The 20982-nt window shown below is 40.0% G+C and overlaps 2 protein-coding genes and 1 pseudogene across 7 annotated transcripts; 1 reads left to right on the forward strand and 2 right to left on the reverse strand.

Moving 5' to 3' along the window:
* Window positions 1-1970: 1970 nt before the first annotated feature.
* On the reverse strand, window positions 1971-6379 carry LOC111242921 (U2 snRNP-associated SURP motif-containing protein pseudogene; annotated as a pseudogene). The gene is made up of 3 exons (XR_015318574.1): window positions 6130-6379; window positions 5398-5551; window positions 1971-5013 (listed from the first exon to the last, which is right to left on the reverse strand). The product of XR_015318574.1 is annotated as a U2 snRNP-associated SURP motif-containing protein pseudogene (transcript).
* Window positions 6380-7598: 1219 nt separating this feature from the next.
* LOC111254651 (U2 snRNP-associated SURP motif-containing protein-like) lies at window positions 7599-12731 on the reverse strand. The gene is made up of 2 exons (XM_022815719.2): window positions 12544-12731; window positions 7599-11134 (listed from the first exon to the last, which is right to left on the reverse strand). Exon 2 carries the CDS (start codon window positions 11132-11134, stop codon window positions 8387-8389), a length of 2748 nt encoding a protein of 915 aa, XP_022671454.1. The 5' UTR covers window positions 12544-12731; the 3' UTR covers window positions 7599-8386.
* A 1015-nt stretch (window positions 12732-13746) lies between these two features.
* LOC111254657 (lys-63-specific deubiquitinase BRCC36-like) lies at window positions 13747-18643 on the forward strand. 5 transcript variants are annotated; one of them, XM_022815752.2, is made up of 5 exons: window positions 13747-13903; window positions 15539-15660; window positions 16084-16393; window positions 16771-16938; window positions 17122-18643. In XM_022815752.2, exons 2-5 carry the CDS (start codon window positions 15542-15544, stop codon window positions 17287-17289), a joined length of 765 nt encoding a protein of 254 aa, XP_022671487.1. In that variant the 5' UTR covers window positions 13747-13903; window positions 15539-15541; the 3' UTR covers window positions 17290-18643. The 5 variants fall into 5 exon arrangements, with proteins under 5 accessions (XP_022671487.1, XP_022671494.1, XP_022671500.1 ...); XM_022815759.2 differs by lacking the exon at window positions 13747-13903 and adding an exon at window positions 13910-14046; XM_022815765.2 differs by lacking the exon at window positions 13747-13903 and adding an exon at window positions 14091-14220.
* Window positions 18644-20982: the final 2339 nt, after the last annotated feature.

Genomic DNA, 20982 nt, shown 5'->3' on the forward strand with positions numbered 1-20982 from the left:
AGCTATAGCTGTACAAATACTTGAAATTTAAGTCTTCTTATGCCACTGGTTAAGGCCTGGATTGGTATACATCAGTTCACAAGCATTGTTGGATTGGTAAAAACTTTTACTTATTTATATCAACGATTTACTTAACTAAATAGTATCGTATACGCATTCGATCCTTATCAATCAGCGCGTGCTTTTGGAGCATTGATTTCTTGAAACTAGGGCGCCCTTTTTGTGTACAGAAAGAATAAAAACTTCTATTAAGAATAAAAAAAACTTACTAGTGCAAATGCCCTGTGAGTATCTCATAAAAGGAAGTTGATAAACTAGTTTGCGAATAATGCCCACAGAATGAGCCTTAAAACGCTCTTAGAACGGCTCTTGCCATGTGACACACCACTACTGCTATCTTGGCTTACAGGCGAGTTTACCATTTTCCATCTGAGAGCAAGCCATCACTTTTTAAGTTTCGGTCAGTTGGTTTCCGTCCATGCTGTTGGTGGATCATTTGCCATGAAAGTGATCTAAAACCATTTAGCCACGCTGTCCCCCCACATCGAATAATCCAATGCTTAATATACCCTTACAAAAAAATCATGTAGCCAAATCTACATTGAAAAGGGGCAAACGAAATGTCTACAGATCTTTCTTATTTGTATAGTTAATCAAGTTATTGAAACAGTCTTACTATAATCACTTTGACTTAATAGCGTTGCGCAAGGCGCTGAACAGTTTCAACAAAACATTCTATCGGTAAACGACGGCGACCAAGTCAGTTGTGCATGTTCATCATTAATGCCGATGTATTTGGTCCTGTTGTCCTGTACCTCGAAGAAAGGCCACTCGTAATCTAACGCTGCTTTTCACCAGCATATAGCAGCCGGATGCACTGAGAAATAGAATCTGAGCTGTAGCGAGTGGCTCGGGTAAGTCGTCTTCCTACATATTGCCGCTAATCAGAGTCGACTCAAAGTGGTTAACTGGCAAACAAAGAGAATGACAGATCTGGAGAGCGTCAATTGCAGTGCCAAGAAAAAGGGTATCTCTCGGAGATTTTCTCTATTTCAAATAGCTTACTCCAAGAAAGACAGCTTGATCCTCAGATAGAAAAATTCGGTGCTGTACGGATGTTTTCAGGATACTTAGCTGTTTTATTTTTGGGTTAAACCCGGCAACATAATACTTTTGAGAAAAAGTAATATGTTTTCATCACCGTCAGATTCATAACTCAAATCTGTATCATTTGTTTTACAGTAATTGACAAAGATTGTACAACATACAGTCTTACAGAAGAGGCATTAATATCTTGGTAATGTCTGACGGCTTCAGTACGAGACGTAAAACTTGACGCATTTATTTAAGTGATGATCTTCAGTAGGTTGTGTTTTTATTATCGCATTTGGATGTGCCGGTCTTAAGGTTTACTGTCACTTAATGTAATGAGAAACGGTTTAACCTTAAGGACAGAAATTTCAAAGAAGGCCAATATAGAATTGTCACCAAAAATAATATTTGCACGTATTGGCGTTACCCCATTAACTAGTTTCACGTCGGGACGTTTCACATAAAGTGTACCCCATTCCCTATATATAATACTTGATTGAATGGTTGAACTGTTATTACTTATTAAAACCGCACACTGAATAGCTTTCGAAAGGTCAAGCACTGGTTTTGTACAAAAAAATTATACTTCCTAGTGCTTTCATAATAGAACCTGAGTGAAATTATATAAACTTCTATTAAGAACAAAATAGATTAGAAGACCACACGGCTACTCGTCTATAATGTCCATACCTTTGGCTCTTTACTTTCGTTCTTTTTGATAGTTTACTTGCCCTTTCAAAAAGCTTTAAATGCGTACAGTATTGGATATCGAATTATCCAATTGGCGAACTTTCGACAATTGAATTAATATAGGATTCAAGCAAGTGTTAAGTGATAGTGAACAACATAAAAACTGAGGTAACGTAAAATGCAAATACTTTGTTGTTAAACAGCGATGTACTTTGCTTTATTTCCGTATAGAAAAGAATATGAACAATATAATATTAAGCAAAATAATTATATGTGTTGTCGTTCTTGTGTTTTTACATGACAGTTTTTATTTTTGCTAATTTACACTTTTTGTTATTATTATTATCGTCAAGTGTGCATATACTTAATTTACAAAAAAACTGTACAAGAATCCACGCACCATGATTGCTTCCCATACTTTATTCGATCGTAACCTGACACAAACGTTTACCGGTTGGTGTCAAGTTTTTCCTAGTACTTGCTCCGTTTTCGATAGGGTGACGGGGACTTTTTTCTTGGTGATGAAGGACTTCGCCTTCGTGAAGACGGTGGAGTTGTAGATGGACTTCGACGCCGTCTATCGGCTTTGTTTCTTTCCCGCTTTCGGTCCTGTCGTTCGTCATCGCTCCCATATTTTTTGCAGTTATTTCTTTCTCCGCTGTTTTGTTCCCTGCTTCTGTTATTCGAGTCCCTCTCTTTTTCCTGTTTGTCTCCTCCGCGGCGTTCTCTAGTGCTTTTCTTCGTCTTATCGTCATCGTCCATACGTCGAACCAAATTTGCGCGAAACTCCCGACACTGTTCCTGAATTTCAGAACGAGTATTGCGACGCTTCTTTTCCAGCTCGTCCTGAAACTTGAGCACCTTACATTCGATATCACGAAGCTTAGCCCGCCGCTTCACGTCATCCTGCTCTGTCGCCCCTTGACTTCCCTCGGAGTCTGAGTCCTCGTCAGGGTCCTGGCCTATCGTTGATAGCACGCCTAAGATACCTGAACGACTTGGATGTTGCTTGTCCTTATCTTTATCTTTGCTTTTGTCATCCTCGAACATATCCCATTTGGATGTGGTGACAGCTTGTTCCTCGACCACTTTTGGGTCAATGGTTTCCCACTTACTTGCAAGAAATTTGAGTTTTCCAGCCTGTGGCGGTTGAGATTGTTCAGATACTTTAACCGACGTTGACGTTTCCTGATCGCTATCGTCACTTCCGTAACCGACAAGTCTTGCTAGGTTCATTTTTTGAGCAGTCTTTGGGGCAGATTCTGGTATTAATGGGTCGGGTTCTTCGCCTTTCTCCTTCTCATCCTTTTCACTGCTTGTATCCTGATCTTCGTCGGGATCCACATCGACTAAAGGCTTCTTGTCGAATCCCATAAATGTATTTTGCATTTGGAGTAAGAAATCGTTAGGGTATAGAGACCAATTTTGCCAAGCCTTCAAAACGTTTAGGACCCGCTGCCTGAACTGGTCAGCTGTCTCTTTGTCCTCGATTGATTCGTACGTCGCGTTGAGAGCTTTAATCATTCGAAGTACGAGAGGCTCAAAAGCTGGCCGATAAAACTTGGCGTTTGGCATCCTTACGCTACTATTGTACACCAGATCAGATACGAGGTAGAAACGAGCGATTTTCTTAAACAGGGGTGTTTCCGACAATTCGAGCGAATCCATTATCAGATCGACTATTTCCTCGGCAGCGAATGCATGCTCAATGCAGTATAACATTACCTCGCCTATTCGCTTTCTTTCAGGTGTCAATGTACGCACCAGATGCTCAAGTTTCACGCGTTGCCGAGATTCGAGTTTTCCAGTAGCCGGATCACCCTCAGATTTTGCGTCCTTCTGCCTTTCGGATTCTATCTTCCTGAAGAGATGTTCCGGCATCCCTCTGGTCCACGGGTTCGGCACAGGTGGCTTCCACCAAGATCCACCTTCAAAGAGTCGAAACTTTTTTAAACGGTACGTTGTCGGATGGTCACCCTGTAGAATAGAAAATAGCCGCCACCGATAGTAGATGTGGGCGGGACACTGGAAATCGAACAGGAAACGATACAGCGGATTATCGAATTCCTTGCTCATCACAAGCGCTTCGAACAGGGGACCTTCACGCACAACAAACTCCACCATTCGGTGTATGAGGCTCAATAATTGGCGATCGCTAGGTGCCACTACTCGAATCGTCGAAGCTTCCACCAGCTCGTGAAGTTCGTCCGCGTCGTCCGGTAAACATTGAGCCTGCTCGATGGGCATCGCTTTATCGGGTGGAGGCTGACAATTAAATGGTAACCCTGACGGCGGAGGGGGAGTTGTGAGATGAGTCATCACAGGTGGGATATAGTATGGAACAGGGGGTATGACTACGGCCTTCGACCATGACATTCGCATCTCCAATCCGCGCACCATTTTTCCTTGCATTAGCGATATAGCACGCTCAGCATCCCTTCGACACATAAACGCAACGAAGCCGTAATTTCGGTTCTTCTTTCGCTCCTCATCCGTGCGAGGCCACATGATCTTGACCGAGGCGAGCGGGCCGTATATACCGAAAATGTCGCATAGATCTTTTTCAGTGAGGCCCGGATCAAGACTCGACAAGTACAGATTGGTTGTGTTGGGATCATCTGAATCGTATGCCGTGTGATACTTGCGAGCCACTGAGGACTCACTATTCGACGAAGTTGTTCTAACGACATGTTCAGGTGAAAGTTGGGAATTATTTGAGCTTCGTAAAGATCGATGCGAAGAAGACGTTTCCTTTGGATCATCAACCAGCTGGCCCTTGATGACGTTTTTTGATCTGTTGTGTTCATCACGCTTTTCTTGTTTAATCTTTAGTTCTTCAAGAAACAGGTCGAGCTGGGACTTTTTTTTTGGTTCATCTTTTTTGCGGCCAGGCTTTGCGGGTTTGCTCTCCGACGGAGTCGGCGAAACTCCAGTTAAGGTAGCTTTGGCGGCCCGTTTTTCTAACTCTTCGAGACGTGGTGGTTTGTACAACTCGCGTTTGGCGACTTCACACTCTCCTGAGCCGGAAGCTACGACACCCCCTTTGACGAATGTTTTCGGCTTGTTCTTATCATTTTCAAAAGATGCAACGAACTCTTGGTACGCTGCAGCGGCCGCTTTGGACTCTTCCTCTTGACGAGCCTTTTCAGCTTTGTGCTGCTGAAGCCGTTTGTTTGTCGAGCCTAGGCCGAGGCTAAAAGATTTTATCGGAATTTTTTTTCCGCCTGACATCTGCAAATGGACAGTAAAGTCAAAAAAGAATCAAATGCTTTTAAGCATAAAAAAATAAAAATATTTGATTGTTTATTCAATAAAGTTTGTGGACATCACATACACACAAAGTGCATACTATTAAGAACGCCAGTAAGATGTGCCTATGTGTTTTTAAATTAGATATATCTCTCTTAATTGACTGATGCAGAATTTTTTTATCTCGAGGTTATATATAAAATGGCACGTACGCAGTAGACTTCCATGGTTTTCCACTATATTGTATACCCATAAATATGTTATTATCGAAAGAATATTAAACGCTAATAAAAAAAGTAAGCAGGGTAATTGTGTAAGACATACTGAGAGGGGCATGACATCCATAGAAACCGGGGCGGATCGTACCTGTGTGTTGTCGAAGACACGTATTAACAAGTTCACCTCTTGAAGACCATCTTAATTTTTAAGTCAAGACTATGTTCTTTAAAATGGTACTTGACTGGTCTTCTGCAATTACAGACAGAGATCCGTCCGTTTAGGTTCATGTCGGATGCGTTGTCTGCGAAACCATTAAAAAGAGGAATCGTGTAATTAGGCAATCTATAGACTAGCAGATCTTTGAGAAATGAAAATGGAAATTAGTCAATAGAACCTACCACTTGACTAATTAATCAGTTGCTGTTGGAGCCTTACTGTATACAATTTTTTGATAAAATAATGGGCAAGTGAAGCCAGTTTGTCTCATAGTAAGTCAAAATTATGACAAGTGCTGAAGATCAGAGCGACAAATGTCGTTTCGCTTTTTAGGCTTATAAAAACAAATACAACTTTAGCTATAAACAAAACTGAGTGCGGCACGCTATGTGTTCATTATTTTTCATAAAACCAGACATTTTGACAGTAATCTGTTTCATTTTATTACGGATATTCACGACCCTTATTATTTCTGGACTCCCGTTATCTTGTTCGTCGAATATTTGAATCAATTTTATATCATATCCCAGTTTTAGAGTCGATAATAATGCATTATAATAGGATTTAAAATTCGACGTTTAAGGGATGAACTGATAGAAGCATAACGGCTAGTCGCCGGTGTCATTAAAATGCTAATCCATACTTTCAGAAACATGCACATACATTCAGGACAGCCACGGTTCGAAGATCGGTCTAACCAATGGAACTACATTGGAACAGGGTCCTAAATGCCTTCAATGGCGTGTGATGCTTCCAGAAATGTATCTTCCGCGCAACACTTTCTTAGCATCGCTCTAATTAACCGGCGATTAGAAGCAATAGGTTTTCACTGTCGTAGCTGCGAATTTCTCCACATTTGTTATGATTTACTTCTAATTCGAAACGGTGAGCATGTAAAGCATATTTAGAGGGGGTAGCGTGTGTGGGATTGTGAGCCTCCTCACGCGTACATAGGCGCGAACGTTTAAATCCCGGCATCGGTTAACTAGGACCTACGAACGAAGGTTCGTTGCTGCGTTGCATTCTAGTGCAACCATTTTGACGTGTGATAATCTGAAGGAAATTATTTCAAACACTGAATTAAATTGCAGCGGTAATGTAGCAAAATAGATAACTTGGAACTGCTTTCGCATTGTAAAAAATAATGAGTGCGACAAGCTTGTAGCCAGGCTTTCACTTGCCAACTTACAGGTGTGAGGCAGATTATAATTTCAAATGCTCTGAGATGAGTATGGGTTAAAACCTGGGAGAAAAGTAAATGAAGATCAGTACAGATCTATTCATATTTATGTAAATTATACAGAGCATCATGCAAACATTTTATGGGCAAGCAATTTCACATTGTTGTGTTTTGTTACGAATAGTGAGAAACCTTTTTCCGTTTAAATTTTTGAATAAAATCACGTTTTTGCCAATATTTTTTCAAAAAAATATATACAATAATGGTCCTGTATTTGGTATGTTTAATAAATGACAAACGCTTTCGGGATGCATGGTAAAACAAAAGTATAAAAACTGCGCTTCGATTTTTGATGAAACAGCAGATATTATTAAAAATAGGCCATGTAAAGAATACCCTGCTATTGCGAAATAAATTTCTACAATTTATCCAAGCCTAATAGCAAAAATAGTCACCTATGATTTCAATGATCATATCTTTTGAAACTACACAAGAACGCCCTTCCGATATAACTTCCGATCAAAGCTTTAAAGCAAACACTAGCAGATTATTTCAGAGAAATATTGATTGTTATAAAATTTTGAATTATACATGTAGGATATAAGTTCACACGAAGAACTAATTTTTTTCCTAAAAAAACAGATTTATAAATGAGTTAATTATCAGCATTTTTATTATTTGTATTATCGTTTTCTTATACTTGCTTTTTATTACTTGACTTTCATCATTGTGCGCCTAAGTCTGCCCATAAGTTTTTTTTTTTATTAAGGGGAGTAGCAGAAACAGGCAATATGTACAAAACAAGTGGACAAACCTACAGTACTAATACGGAGATGAATCCTGCTTCTGGCGATTTTTTAGCTGATGTTCACCTTCTTAAGAAGCAAGATAACGCCTATAAAATATGTACCATATTGTCATTTTACGCATCATGAAAGAAATGTGAAACAGGTGGAAAAAGGCGGACGATACAAACGGCATGGGTTTATTTTTTGTAAAAAACAAAATGTTTTCGACTATTTTTTAAATATCAGCAATGTATTTTTATTCACATGTTGATATTATTATTAATAACAATAATAGTAATAATAGTAAAGTAATATCTTTTGTACCGTTTTTATTCAAATTTCTATTCTACTCTTAGTTATTTTACGTCTTCTTTTTATCTTCTGCTGTCATCATTAAGTGTGCATATACTAATTTACAAACTGTACAAGAAGTCATCGTCATTCGATCACCATATCTCGCTTTCTCGCTATCCTGCTTTCGTCTTTTAGTTTTAGACAATCAGACACCATTTTACTGGTTGGCGCAACCAATACAACCAAATGATGTGTATTAAATTTATATGTGTATAGATTTAGTACGGTTACGTCTTTCTGTGTGTTTATGTACGTATCTGTTTTTGTAATTCTTAACGCCTCGCAATCGATCACCCAACAAAGTTACTCAATCAATGCTCTTTCACACCCGCATTTTTCCTCTTTTTGTCAAACCACACGTTTTTTACTACGTAATTCCTTTAGCCTACACTCAGTGCACCACCTTTTTCTTAACCTGCACCGAGCTCTGCGGTTCGCTTTTTATATAACATTGATGCCCCGACAATTATTATCTCTTCTCGTCCACAGGATGTTTTCCATAGCCCCTGTCCGTTCATGTTCTATTCTGTGTCAACTTTATCGAACACCTTGCTGCTGTTCGTACCACCATCTTTACCGTCACGGTGTGCCTAGTACGCTAGTATTTGTTCCGCTTTCGATAAGGTGATGGTGACCGTCTTCTTGGCGACGAGGAACTTCGTCTTCGCGATGAAGTCACTGGAGATGGACTCCGGCGCCGCTTATCGACTTTACTTCGATCCCGCTTTCGGTCCCGTTGTTCCTCGTCGCTATCGTATCGTTTGCTGCTACTGCTGCCCCCACTTGTGTTGCTGTTGTTTTTATCTCTGCTGTTACTGTTGTCTTTATCTTTATCCCTGTCGCTTTTTTCTGTTCCGCGGCGCTCCTTGTCGCGTTTTGTCGTCTTATCGTCGGCGTCGTCGAGGCGTCGGACCAACTTTGCTCGGAACTCCCGACACTGCTCCTGAATCTCGGTGCGCGTATAGCGCCGTTTCTTTTCCAGCTCATCCTGGAGTTTGAGTACTTCGCATTCTATATCGCGTAGCTTTCCCCGACGCTCTGAGTCATCCTGTTCAGCCACACTCTGGCTCGTCTCCGAGTCAGAGTCCTCATCAGGGTCGTGTGCTATCGCTGACAACGCACCTCGACCACCTGTTCGATTTTGGTGTTCTTTATCCTTTTCTTTGTCTTTGTCGTCCTCAAACATGTCCCACTTGGACGTGGTAACTGCCTGCTCTTCAACCACTTTCGGATCGACGGTTTCCCATTTGCTGGCGACAAATTTCGGCTTTGCTGACTGCGACGGTTGAGGCGGTTCGGATTCTTTAGGGGTCGGCATTTCTTGATCACTGTCATCGCTTCCGTAACCGACGAGCCCTGCTAGGCCGATTTTTTGCTGCTCAGGCTTCGACAGTTCTGTATGTGTTGTTTCAGATTCCTCATTTTTTTCTTTTTCGTCCTTTTCACTACTCGTGTCCTGGTCCTCGTCGGGATCGACGTCGACTAAAGGCTTTTTGTCAAAGCCCATAAACGTGTTTTGCATCTGTAACAGAAAGTCGTTGGGATATAACGACCATTCTTGCCACGCTTTTAAAACGTTAAGTACCCGCTGCTTGAACTGGTCGGCCGTTTCCTTGTCTTCAATCGATTCGTACGTTGCATTGAGCGCTTTTATTATCCGAGGTACAAGAGGCTCGAAAGCTGGCCGATAGAAGCTGGCGTTCGGCATCCGTACATTACTATTGTAAACAAGATCAGATACAAGATACAATCGAGCGATTTTTTTGAACAATGGCGTCTCCGTAAGTTCAAGCGAATCCATAATCAAATCGACGATTTCTTCGCCAGCGAATGCGTGTTCAATGCAGTACAACATCACCTCGCCTATTCGCTTTTTTTCCGGCGTCAAAATACGCACCATATGTTCAAGCTTAGCTCGTTGCCGAGCCTCAAGCTTACCAGTAGCTGGATCGCCCTCGGATTTGGCGTCTTTCCGTCTCTCGGATTCCATCTTTTTGAATAGATGTTCCGGCATTCCCCTCGTCCACGGATTCTGTACAGGCGGTTTCCACCACGAGCCAGCTTGAAACATTCGAAATTTTTTCAAGCGGTACTTTGTTGGATGGTCACCCTGCAATATGGAGAAAAGCCGCCATCGATAATATATATGTGCAGGACATTGAAAATCGAATAAGAAACGAAATATCGGATTATTGAATTCTTTGCTCATGACGAGCGCCTCAAATAGAGGACCCTCACGCACAACGAACTCTACCATTCTGTGAATAAGGCTCAATAGCTGCCGATCACTTGGTGCCACAACTCGAACAATGGAAGCTTGTATAAGCTCCTTCAGCTCGTCTGAGTCATCAGGCAAGCACTGGGCTTGTTCGGCTGGAATCGCCTTATCAGGGGGCGGCTGACAATTAAACGGCAGCCCTGACGGTGGCGGGGGTACTGTAAGATGTGCCATAACGGGTGGAATATAATAGGGTACGGGAGGTATTACAACAGCTTTTGACCACGACATCCGCATCTCTAGCCCGCGCACCATTTTACCCTGCATCACTGATAGGGCACGTTCGGCGTCCTTTCGAGACATGAACCCAACGAAGCCGTAATTCCGATTCTTTTTTCGGTCTTCGTCACTACGAGGCCACATGATTTTAACTGATGCGAGGGGACCAAAAATGCCGAAAATGTCACACAAATCCTTCTCGGTCAGGCCTGGATCAAGGCTTGACATGTACAAATTTGTTGTGTTCGGATCATCCGAATCGTGTGAGCTGCCTGGAAACTTTCGAGCCACTGCTGGCTCGTTGTTCGATGAAGATGTTGTTGAGATATTTTCGAAAGAGAGTAGGGAGCTACTGGAGCTCCGTGATGATCGGTGTGACGATTCTTTAGGCTCATCAAGCAACTGGCCTTTGATGACACCTTTCAAGCGGTGGCGTTCTTCTCGCTCTTCCTGAATGATCTTCAGCTCCTCCTTGAACATCTCAAGGTTAGACTTCTTCTTGGGCTCATCTTTCTTGCGGCCAGGCTTGGCCGGCTTATTCTCCGATGGAGTAGGCGGTAACGTAGGTGTGGCCTTGGTACGCTGCTCGAGCTCTTCGAAACGGGGCGGCTTATACAATTCTCGTTTAGTATCACGTTCGCCTGCGCCGGGTGCCACGACACCAGCTTTAACGAACGCCTTCGGTTTGTTCTTGTCATCGAACGTCGCGACGAACTCTTCGTAGGCAGCAGCCGCCGCCTTTGATTCTTCCTCTTGTCGAGCCTTTTCCGCTTTCTGTTGCTGAAGACGTTTGTTTGTCGTGCCCATGCCGAGGCTGAAGGACTTGACCTGAAATCTGCCGCCAGACATCTGCGGATGAACGACAAGACCAAAAAAAAACACCAAAAAGAGTCAAAGATATAAGAAACAACCTTGAAGTATATGCTTTCTTCAAAGTAAACTGTCTGAACGCAGACTTCTCCGAACTCTTTGTATTGTTATAACTAGTCGGACTAGAAAACGTCTTTGGTGGCAGCATGTGTAGAGTGTTAGCCTGTGTGCAAAAAAAGGTATCCACGTGACTACCTTTTGGGATAAATACATGTAGCTGAAAAGCTAATGAGATGAGGTAAAGATGCCGTTTAAAGCGAAGAATAGTAACTTAAGCCCCTCTTTAACAAGCAGAAAAAAATATGGTTCAACTTTTCTCCATCCAATGAGGCAATTCATATTGCATTATGCAGAGCTATATATTTTCAATGCTTTAAATATCTGTTTAGTTGAAACGACAGCACTTTACGAAGAACAATTTATAGCAGAATGGGTAAAACGATGGGTTTAATGATAAGTAACTTTTACAATTTTCTCGATGAGCCTCAAACCTGAGTGACTCAATTACATATACTTTTGCTTGATCCAGTCAGTAAAATTCAACAATCGGTTGCTATCCGTTACCGTCAGGTTTATAACTGGTTGAATTAAACCATTATAACGTTTTAAATTTCCTGACTTAATTACACTTTAAATCAGCACATCAGTGTACAAACATGTCTAAGTTCCACAGTCAAGGTACTGTGAAGACGCCGTGACTATAGCATGTCAGCGTCTGCTCGTTAGAAAAGCTGGGCACTTGGGTGTACTAGCAGTACACGAAAAACCACGACAGATGCTGTGTTTTTCGTTAATCAGTATGTGTTATACGGCACCTGTTAGTTTTCGATGTGACAGGTCCCTATAGTGAAAAACTTCTCCGAACTTTCGATTTCTTCTCGGAAGTTCAAAGCTACCAGTAATGTTTCCCTGCCATTTTTATCATCCGGTGCATTGGTCTGTGCTGAGTAATCAGCGCTTTTTTTTCTGACACCAACTGTCAAAATGAACGACTTCTACTCTGTCTCTTAACCTCCATTAGCGAAAACGAACAGATACACACTCTTAACAAAATGTTAGATCTCTTCTCTGCGGCTTGATATAAGCAATGTCCATCGTTGCGTTTATATACGTTGGAATCGGTTGAAACCATTTGAGTAATGATGAGCAGAGCAACCTCTAGAAATCTTCTGCCGTTATCTAAGACAGTCGCTTAAAAAAGAATTGTCATTTCATATAGCGGCACTCGCTCATCAATATCTACACTGTATACTTTGGCCCTTATGACTCGTAAAGCGCCGAAAACCCTCACTGGACAAAATCGATATCCACACCCCTGCTTAAGGTTCTATTCTATTACCACAGCACTTAGAAATTCCTTCCATCTTACCACATTCGTTACGACCTACCTTCGTGCGGTAGATATAGCTTTTCGTGTGTGGAAAATCCGAAAAATATCGCCGAGAATTCGACCAGGTCTACATGCCGAAATTTGTACACAATAGCACTGATCCAGTTGCAATACACCATCAGAACCGCACCAAGCAGCTAATACTAGTTCAATGTAAACATTACGACGACAACAGCAATCACTTGACCGGGCAAAACAGCCAGCCAAACAAGGGTCCTACAAAAAACACGAGGGATCTAGCAGAAGCCTACGCTCCGGTGCGACCAGTCATCAGGAGACCTTTACCAAGACGCGCGGTACCTCGAACGAATTAGACTATCATTATAAAAACAACAGTAGCAATTAATTAGTTGGTAATTATAGAGTTATTAACGGCGGAGAGGCGCGTGCTTTGACAATTAAATCTACTGTAAGTTTTCCACCGACTATCGTACGATTGTTGTTGACTTACAGGAAGAAGTAATCGCCGGGTCTTTTTTTACATTTTTTTCTATAATAATTCTTTCGACCTTACTAGTGAATAGGTGTCAAGTAACCTTATTCAAAAAAGACTACAGATAAGAAAAAGGTTCACAAAAAGAATAGGTTGCCTTAGGCAATGCTTGACTGTAGCGATCGACTGCAATAAGTCTTCCAGTTCTACAAGCGCATTAATTTACATAAATGACGTGTATGCTTGCTGCTTGAATTTTTATTGCGATAGGTGGCAATAGGCGGCCGTTTTGGGAATGTTTTTATTTGAAACCATAATGGATATTTTAACACATTTTTTAAATCCCAAATTCAGGCTTTTGTTTCAGTTCCAAGCTCTAAAACGATATTTTCTTAATAATATTTTTTACTTAGTTTTAGTGGTTATTTATTCTTGATTGCCCGAAACACATACATTGACTCTTATTTACATAACAGTACTTCGCCGCCAATAATTCTAAGCCCTCAAATAGGGTACTCTTGTAAATAGAATTCAATAGTATATTTGAAATTGTTGAGAAAACGCCCAAGAAAACCCATTCAGGCTAGACCATTCAATAGGGGTAGGTCCTTGACGCAATACCGAATAGATGATTTCGAAAACTTATTGTTCTTACGGATAAGATAGCCGAAGAGTGTAAATAAAAAAAAAATAGAAAATAAAAGGTACGCCCATAATTACGCACCGAACAATAGTCGTCACAGAGAATAAATAAAGCGATTGAAAGACGAACACCCAATACTCCTCCAAACACAGCTAGTGCAGGCTCTCATCCTCTTTGGTAGAAGAAAGCTCTCGGTTGACGCAGGGACCTTTAGTGCACCGTCGAATACATTTCGAACTCATGTCAAGACCAGCATCGTGATTGGACAAAACACCACTCTCGGTAGAACTTCGCACTTTTTTTCAAATCGCTAAATGCTTGGTTATCAGATCCGTAGCCAAGGACGAATGGTTTTGTCATTGTTGACCGATTCCTTAAATCTGTTAAATAACTTCGCACAATTACTGTAACTAAAGCTGGGCGAGGTAGAGAAAGTTATCAAAACATTCTTTATTATCCACGTAGGTGATCCGTTAGATGGTAAAGATATTAAGCGAAAATCGCTATAGGTGAAGAACATTTCAGGTTGCCGCTGGTGACAGGCTCAGTAAGAGTAAAGAAAAATCTACTTTCGGGGGAGGTGTTTGTTCCTCTACTTTGTATGTATATGTGTATGTGCATATGTGTCTGTGCATTCTTTGTGCAGTAATTTAATGATTTGTGCGCTGTTTTGATACGAGGGCATGCCGAAGTTAAGCGATAATGTGAGAAGGAAATTGGAACTAAAATGGAAGAATCAAGTTCCGTTTAATGTCTGTACATTCATATCTACTGTTTCGATGTTTGTTTGTTTTCTTTTTATCTAACTCAACATCGCAAATTAGTTTGCGCGCAGTTTCTCGCACGAAATCGATTTCCGAATTTGGTTAGTCACCCTCAATGTCTATCAAACGTTCACCAAGCATTTTAGCATTGGCACGTTGATGTTCGATCAATAATCAGGTAGTCGCATTTTTGTTGTTTGAAAAAGAACATGCACTATTAGTGTTGTTTACAAAAACGTGGACTTACTCATTAACAAGCTAAGTAATATTTATTAATATTTTAATTAACACGCCTTGTCAACATATATAAATGTAAAAGCAAAATTCGTAAGGGTATGCACGTTACCAGCGTATCGGTTATGTTAATAACTTTAATGCATTTTTCTAGTCTGGGCTCTGAAGCCTGATGACTCACAGTGTTTTTTGATAGACTAAGTTTTTGCGCAAATTTTGACCGTTATTTAGCGTTAGTCACGGCGACTAGCTTTAGGTAAAGCAGAATCGATAGATAAGCGTATAAAAGTCTTAGTCTGGCTGAGTCTTGTTTTTGGCCTAAATGGTCCATACAATCACTGCCAGAAATTGTCTAAAGCATTTCAAATACTGCGAATCTGCGTTAGGAAGTGAGCTGATACGCACTTAGCAGATCCAAACAAAGCATTGAGTGAGCTGTATCATTTCTGACACGGAGCAGCACAGGCAACGACGGTTCACATAGACCTACTGATGATCTGTAGAAAATAACGTTAAAATATTTACTAACGGTGTGGTTAGGACTGAAGTGGAGTCGATTTGAGTTTACTTATGTATTGTTGTTTTCTAATCTTCAACCCATTTGGATGCATCAATATACCAACAGCTGTTAACAGCACTCGTTTATTCATTAACGCCACATTATCTTCTCTTATAGAAGCATTAGGCTGTTCAAAAACAAGGGGCGATTCTTATACATTTTCCTCAGTTGCCGATAGTCAGTTGTTACGTAGTATTGCTCTTTCTGTGTTCTCATCGTATTGTTCAAATCATAAAATTTTGTTTATGCTTCGAGCTGAAAAATCGGTTTATTTAGTGAAACAAAATGACATTTTCGACAACTATTTTATTTCACCTTGTTTTTAATGGCGAAATTTAACATTTATATTTTGCCTTGCAGACCATGGTGAGCAGGGTGAACATCTATTCAGACGTGTATCAGGCATGTTTGACGCACGCGTTGAGTACAGAAAAGGAAGAGGTCATGGGCCTGCTTATAGGACAGCATGTTAACACGCAAACGTGAGTTATTGGTGCGGTTTATTTCATCAGAAATAAGGATATCATAGTATTGGAGAATCAAAACTGTGACTTCTTAAAAGCTACTTCCACATGTTTGTTGGTTTCCTTTCCTTAAAAAGTTCCGTTTCCTAAAGAAAAGTTATGTATTTTTACTTAGGCTCTGCTTACTACACAAGTAGTAAACTTGGTGCTTAGTGCTAAAGCCAACAGTACGATGCTTGATGCTCTTATTTAGAATATGTAAAATAAGCTTGCAACAGAATCTCGTATGCCTTTTTGCTTAGATCGGTATGCTTTAAGCCTTGAGTTTGGGAGGGGAACTCATCTTTAGACCCTTATAATTTTTTTTAAGCGCCAGCTAAGCTACACCTTAATAATTAATTACTTAATTCATATCTATGAATCGATTTTTTTCTATGTAAGGGGTTTGGAAGCAATGCTGCATGCGCTTATGCTTCTACGACGATCAGATAAACGGCGGGACCGTGTCGAGATCTCAGCGGAACAACAAGCCGAGGCCTCAACGTACGCAGAGGAGTTGGCCCCCGTTGATGGGCAGCCTCTTCGTGTATGCGGGTGGTACCATTCACACCCGCACATTACTGTCCATCCGTCGCACGTTGATGTGAACACACAAGCCAACTATCAGGCAATGGATCCACATTTTGTCGGACTCATCTTCTCCGTATTTTCAAACGAGTCAAGTAATGCCAAGAAACCCTCTAAAATAGAGGTACCTACAGATTCGATATTATATAGTTAAAAAAAAAGATTTAAGATGATTTTAATCAAGTAATTATTCTACCGCAAAAAGAACTTATCACGCGAAGATTAAAATAAAACGGAAGTCTTTTACGATCAGGTATAAACACTTAGATAAAAGAACTCTTCTTGGATGGCCTACAGTGCAGTTTTGTAAAAAAAAATATGAACATTTTGCTAGGGAAAAATAATAGTGTTTTTGTAATAAAGGAAATAACGCATAGAAATTTATTCATTTAGTCTGGGCATATATGTGTATGTGTGTGTGTGCGTTCAAGTGTAATTTTTAACGGCGGATCCTGCAGTTGATATAAGTTGGTAATCACTTTCTGTATTTTCATGTTACAGGTAAAGTGTTTCCAGGCAGAGCGTGGGACAAATGGACCTGTTGGTGTAGAGGTGACATTAAACCTTATCTCTCGTAAACTGAGTCCGTCGTATCCATGCCTGCGAGCACTGCTCTCTCTGCCAAAGATCCTCTATGAAGAAGAAAAGGAAGCGTACGACATGTCCGAGGTACGTTTCGGTTTTACGCATAATGGATTGCCTTTAGATGATTTTAAGCATACTCAACGAAATTGCTTGTCTTTCACTTGAAGACAGTGGTAACAACAAAACACATTTAGAGGCCATCTTTGTAGCGCTAATTGGAACCACATTTATTCATAATGAAGTTATTCTTTACTTAATTCTTTATAGGAGATTGCAGGGCCACTAGATCCGTTAACGCAACTAAACAACTGTGCGGTGTTTTCTAAGGCTTTGTGTGGCATCACCGAGGTTGTAGGCGGGCCGCTTGTCGACGTCTTTGAGGCAACGTTAAACAGTGCGCAGAAGGATCTTAAAGAGATTCATGAGGCTTTATGAGTTGGGCCAGTAACGCTAAGCTGGGGTGAAACCAGGGCAAGCCACCAATAAAGTAACAAGCATTCAGTACCAACACTGACTAACACGTCGTTTGCTACTTGACACGATGCTTGAAACCATTTCATGGATTTAACTCATCTTCAGGCGGGTTATTTCTACGATTACGAATTGGTTACTCGATTGGCGCTAACAAGAACTGCCTGATTTGGAACTCAAAGGTGCCTATTTCTTCTTAATGCACCAGTTCAAAACACAGACAGTTACATTACAGTGGATCTATGCTTAACGCTCAAACCTCAGCTGTCGCATAAGGATGTGTTATTAGCTAAACCCCGCCGACCGTGTACGCGTTTCAATTTAATTAACATTTCTTCTTCGCGATTTGTTTTTGTCGATATATCTGTTAACGTAGGGAGGTGCCCCTTGGTATTTTCAAACAAATACGTTATGGCGAGTTTGCATCGATTTACGGGCTGAAGACCTGTAAAATTAATTTCTAATGAATTATTGTAATTAATAATTTGATCTATTTTTTTGCCTCTGTCACAATAAAGCATTGGTGTGGTGCTCCCAAAAAAGGAAATAACAGAATAAGTTTCTTGCTAAATAAATTTAATGGATATATATATATATATATATATATATATATATATTACATAACCTTTGTAACAAACAATGCAATTATAAAATAAAGATGAATATGTACTTTAATGGGTCTAGTGGTCGTTGATTGGCCTGAAATTGGACTGAAAGAGATTTGCAGATCGGATTGTGTACTGCTTATCTAAGCTTATTAAGCCATTTCATAATGTCTGTCTCCTCTATACGTTGCTAATACTCATGTTAAAAGTATATCATAACTGCACTCTTTGCCATTGACTTCAATCGGAATTTCGTTAGGTCACTTGGCTCTTAAGGTACTTTGGCCCATTGCGGTCTAACCCAAAAAGTGCCATATGAGATTTAACCTAAGAAAAATTCGGAAGTCGACAGCAAGAGGGGTTAAGCTCGATTGAATAGCAATGCATAGCGGACACAGTGATCATAAAGTGGCAGTTTCAATAAAAAGCTTAGATAGGTAGTATATAATGTGAAGTAAGCGTCATATAGGCCAGTTTACATTGAATGAGAAATTTATTAGAGAATTTTACAGTGTCAAATGAATTTGTATGAAGAAAAAGTGAATGGAAACAAGCTGATTGTTTTAGTTCATTGTACTTTTTATTAAGCGTGTGCTGGCTTTTTAGTTTGACTGTAAACGAGTACATATTGTTATCATGTAAATAATATGAATGAACTCGAACGAATAAAGTACATTTCTGTTCGTAAATTAATAAATTATATATTGAATAAAGATTTGTTTATTTTATTGGTTAGGTAAGCTGAGCTTCAGCAGTTTTTTGATTTTTTGAGTTAAATTTTAAGTTAAAAAGCTATCCTCGTATCTATGCCACTTCAGCCTGAGTCTTTTTCGATCAGATATACATGAAATGGTATTTCATTATTGATATTAGCACAGCAGATTTAGCGAACTCGGAGCAAATTCGAAAGCATATATTTCGGCAAAAATAAGGGCGGATTAAGACATCCTCTCATTCCTTTAAACAAAAATAGACCAAATATCAGTTATGCGGGGAGCTAAACCTCGACTTGCGCCTGTATAGAACTAGTCCAAGAAATGCGGCTAGCTGGACACCTAATGATTATACCTGTTGTTCCGTATGTCGCAACAAGCTTAATCCGCATAGACAACTAGTCATGACAGTGTAGCTTAATGTTTACTTCTTTGAGACGGCACTTATACCTTGAAGGGCAACCACATTGCTTTAGGAAAGTAATGCACTCCAGGCTAAGTGGAGGCGAACAAAAGCATATTCCTGACCCTTCTAGGACATGCGATAGCTCTGTCAGAAAACAATTTTCATGTTTATGACACTTACTTTTAACAACTTCAAAACGAAAAGCGTAATTATATTTAGTTTCCTTCAGGATAACTATAAAAAGCAAAAAAGCAGAAGAGAATGGACATGTGCACTCTCTTGCTAGTGCCATGTTTTTAGTGGTTGCAAAGAGTAATTGAAGTTGATTGAGGATGACCTCGTACCGTGAAACTAGTGTAAATATGGACGCCAACGAATTCCTGCAAACTTTGAGGCAGACTATAGTTAATTTTGATATATTAACAGTAAATGGAAATGTTACCGCGTAATACAATTAAGTGAAGATTGTCGTTATCTGTCTGCTAAAGAATGTACCGGGCAAGGCGGGTCATATAAGTATATTGTAATTCGAAAAAAGTTGGACTAAAACCACAAAGCTAGCAAAATAACTAATAATAAAATAGACGATGGTAGTATCGAACGGTTTAGTCACAAATTGTTTTATGGCTGTTATACTCGATCTGTGCCGTAATGAACAAAAAAAAAACACATGCGTCGTGTAATGCCGCTTTTTTGTATTAATACATTTTCTCATAAACTTAATTATCTATTTCTTGTACATGATATGTATACAGTATGCATTTATACTGATTCAAATCAAGCAAGTTTAGAGCTGCTCGGCTCGAATCTCTACGTTTATACTAAAACGCTTCTATGGTAGTTTAATGAGTAACCTGTTTTTCTAATAATTTTAGGGATCAGCGATAGTCTAGGTGCGAATTCATGCGTAGACACACTTCGCATTGGAAAGCCTGATATCTGACGCAGTGCGTAGCGGCGGCACCGGATGTAAAATTCGAAACACTTAATGAAATTTTCATTGCTCTTACTGTATAAGAATTAAGTGTCGTTCCAATAAACAGTATTTGTGTCGGTATTTGTGCTTCGTAATTACAATGCATATGTTCTATAACTCGAATGCATGCAAACTCCTATTCACTTAATAATAATACTTGGAAGCTTAAAAAAATCTAGTATAAATGGGAAAAGACTAAAAAACTTTGAAGCCCCCCGTATCGCTAAGCCTGTATTCATACGCGAATTCAGTTATCGAGTGACTTACAAGTGAATAAAGGTATGTATGCAAATTAATAACAGACCTGTATACTCTACTAATATCTTCGCAACATTCCGGTAGATAGTGTTTTCCTTTGGCAGTTTCTATGTAATTAGCTAAGCAGCATTAACGTACTGTTGTTGCCGTTGATGTAGCGAAAAAGACAAGAACAACGACAACAAGGATGATCAGCTTCATTGTTGGAGCCTCCGCGTCGATTTGATTTCGGCCCTGACTGAGTAGTTTTTTCACTTGACTATTTCGCTGAATTCGTTTTTCTGTATCACTTGCCATTAAGGTAGTACGAATTTATTGTATACTATATATTGTGACCCTTTGCCAAACCAGCTGTTGCCATTCGAAAAGTTTTACAGTAAGCTATACGTAGACTGCACCATCCAGCTTTGTTTTTGTGACTTTCTAGATTTTCTTTTGGCGATCGTTAAGATAGCGTCAAAAATTTTAAGTGCTCTTCCATTCATTTTAATACGTTTTGAAGAGCTACTGATTTTTAATGGAGGACAAATATATTGCAAGATGCAAATCTAGATATGCCAAGACATCATACCTACACACTAGCTGCCTGTGCTTACTGGCACTGTTACTGTGCAGAAAGAACAAAGGTTGTCACGTTCAATAAATGCATCTTCAAGGACTTTATTCATAAAGTTACTTAGAATAACGACTCAAAGAGGA

The sequence above is a fragment of the Varroa destructor genome, unplaced genomic scaffold (genome assembly GCF_002443255.2).
Source record: "Varroa destructor unplaced genomic scaffold, Vdes_3.0 BEIS01000001.1, whole genome shotgun sequence".
NCBI classification, from domain to species: Eukaryota; Metazoa; Arthropoda; class Arachnida; order Mesostigmata; family Varroidae; genus Varroa; species Varroa destructor.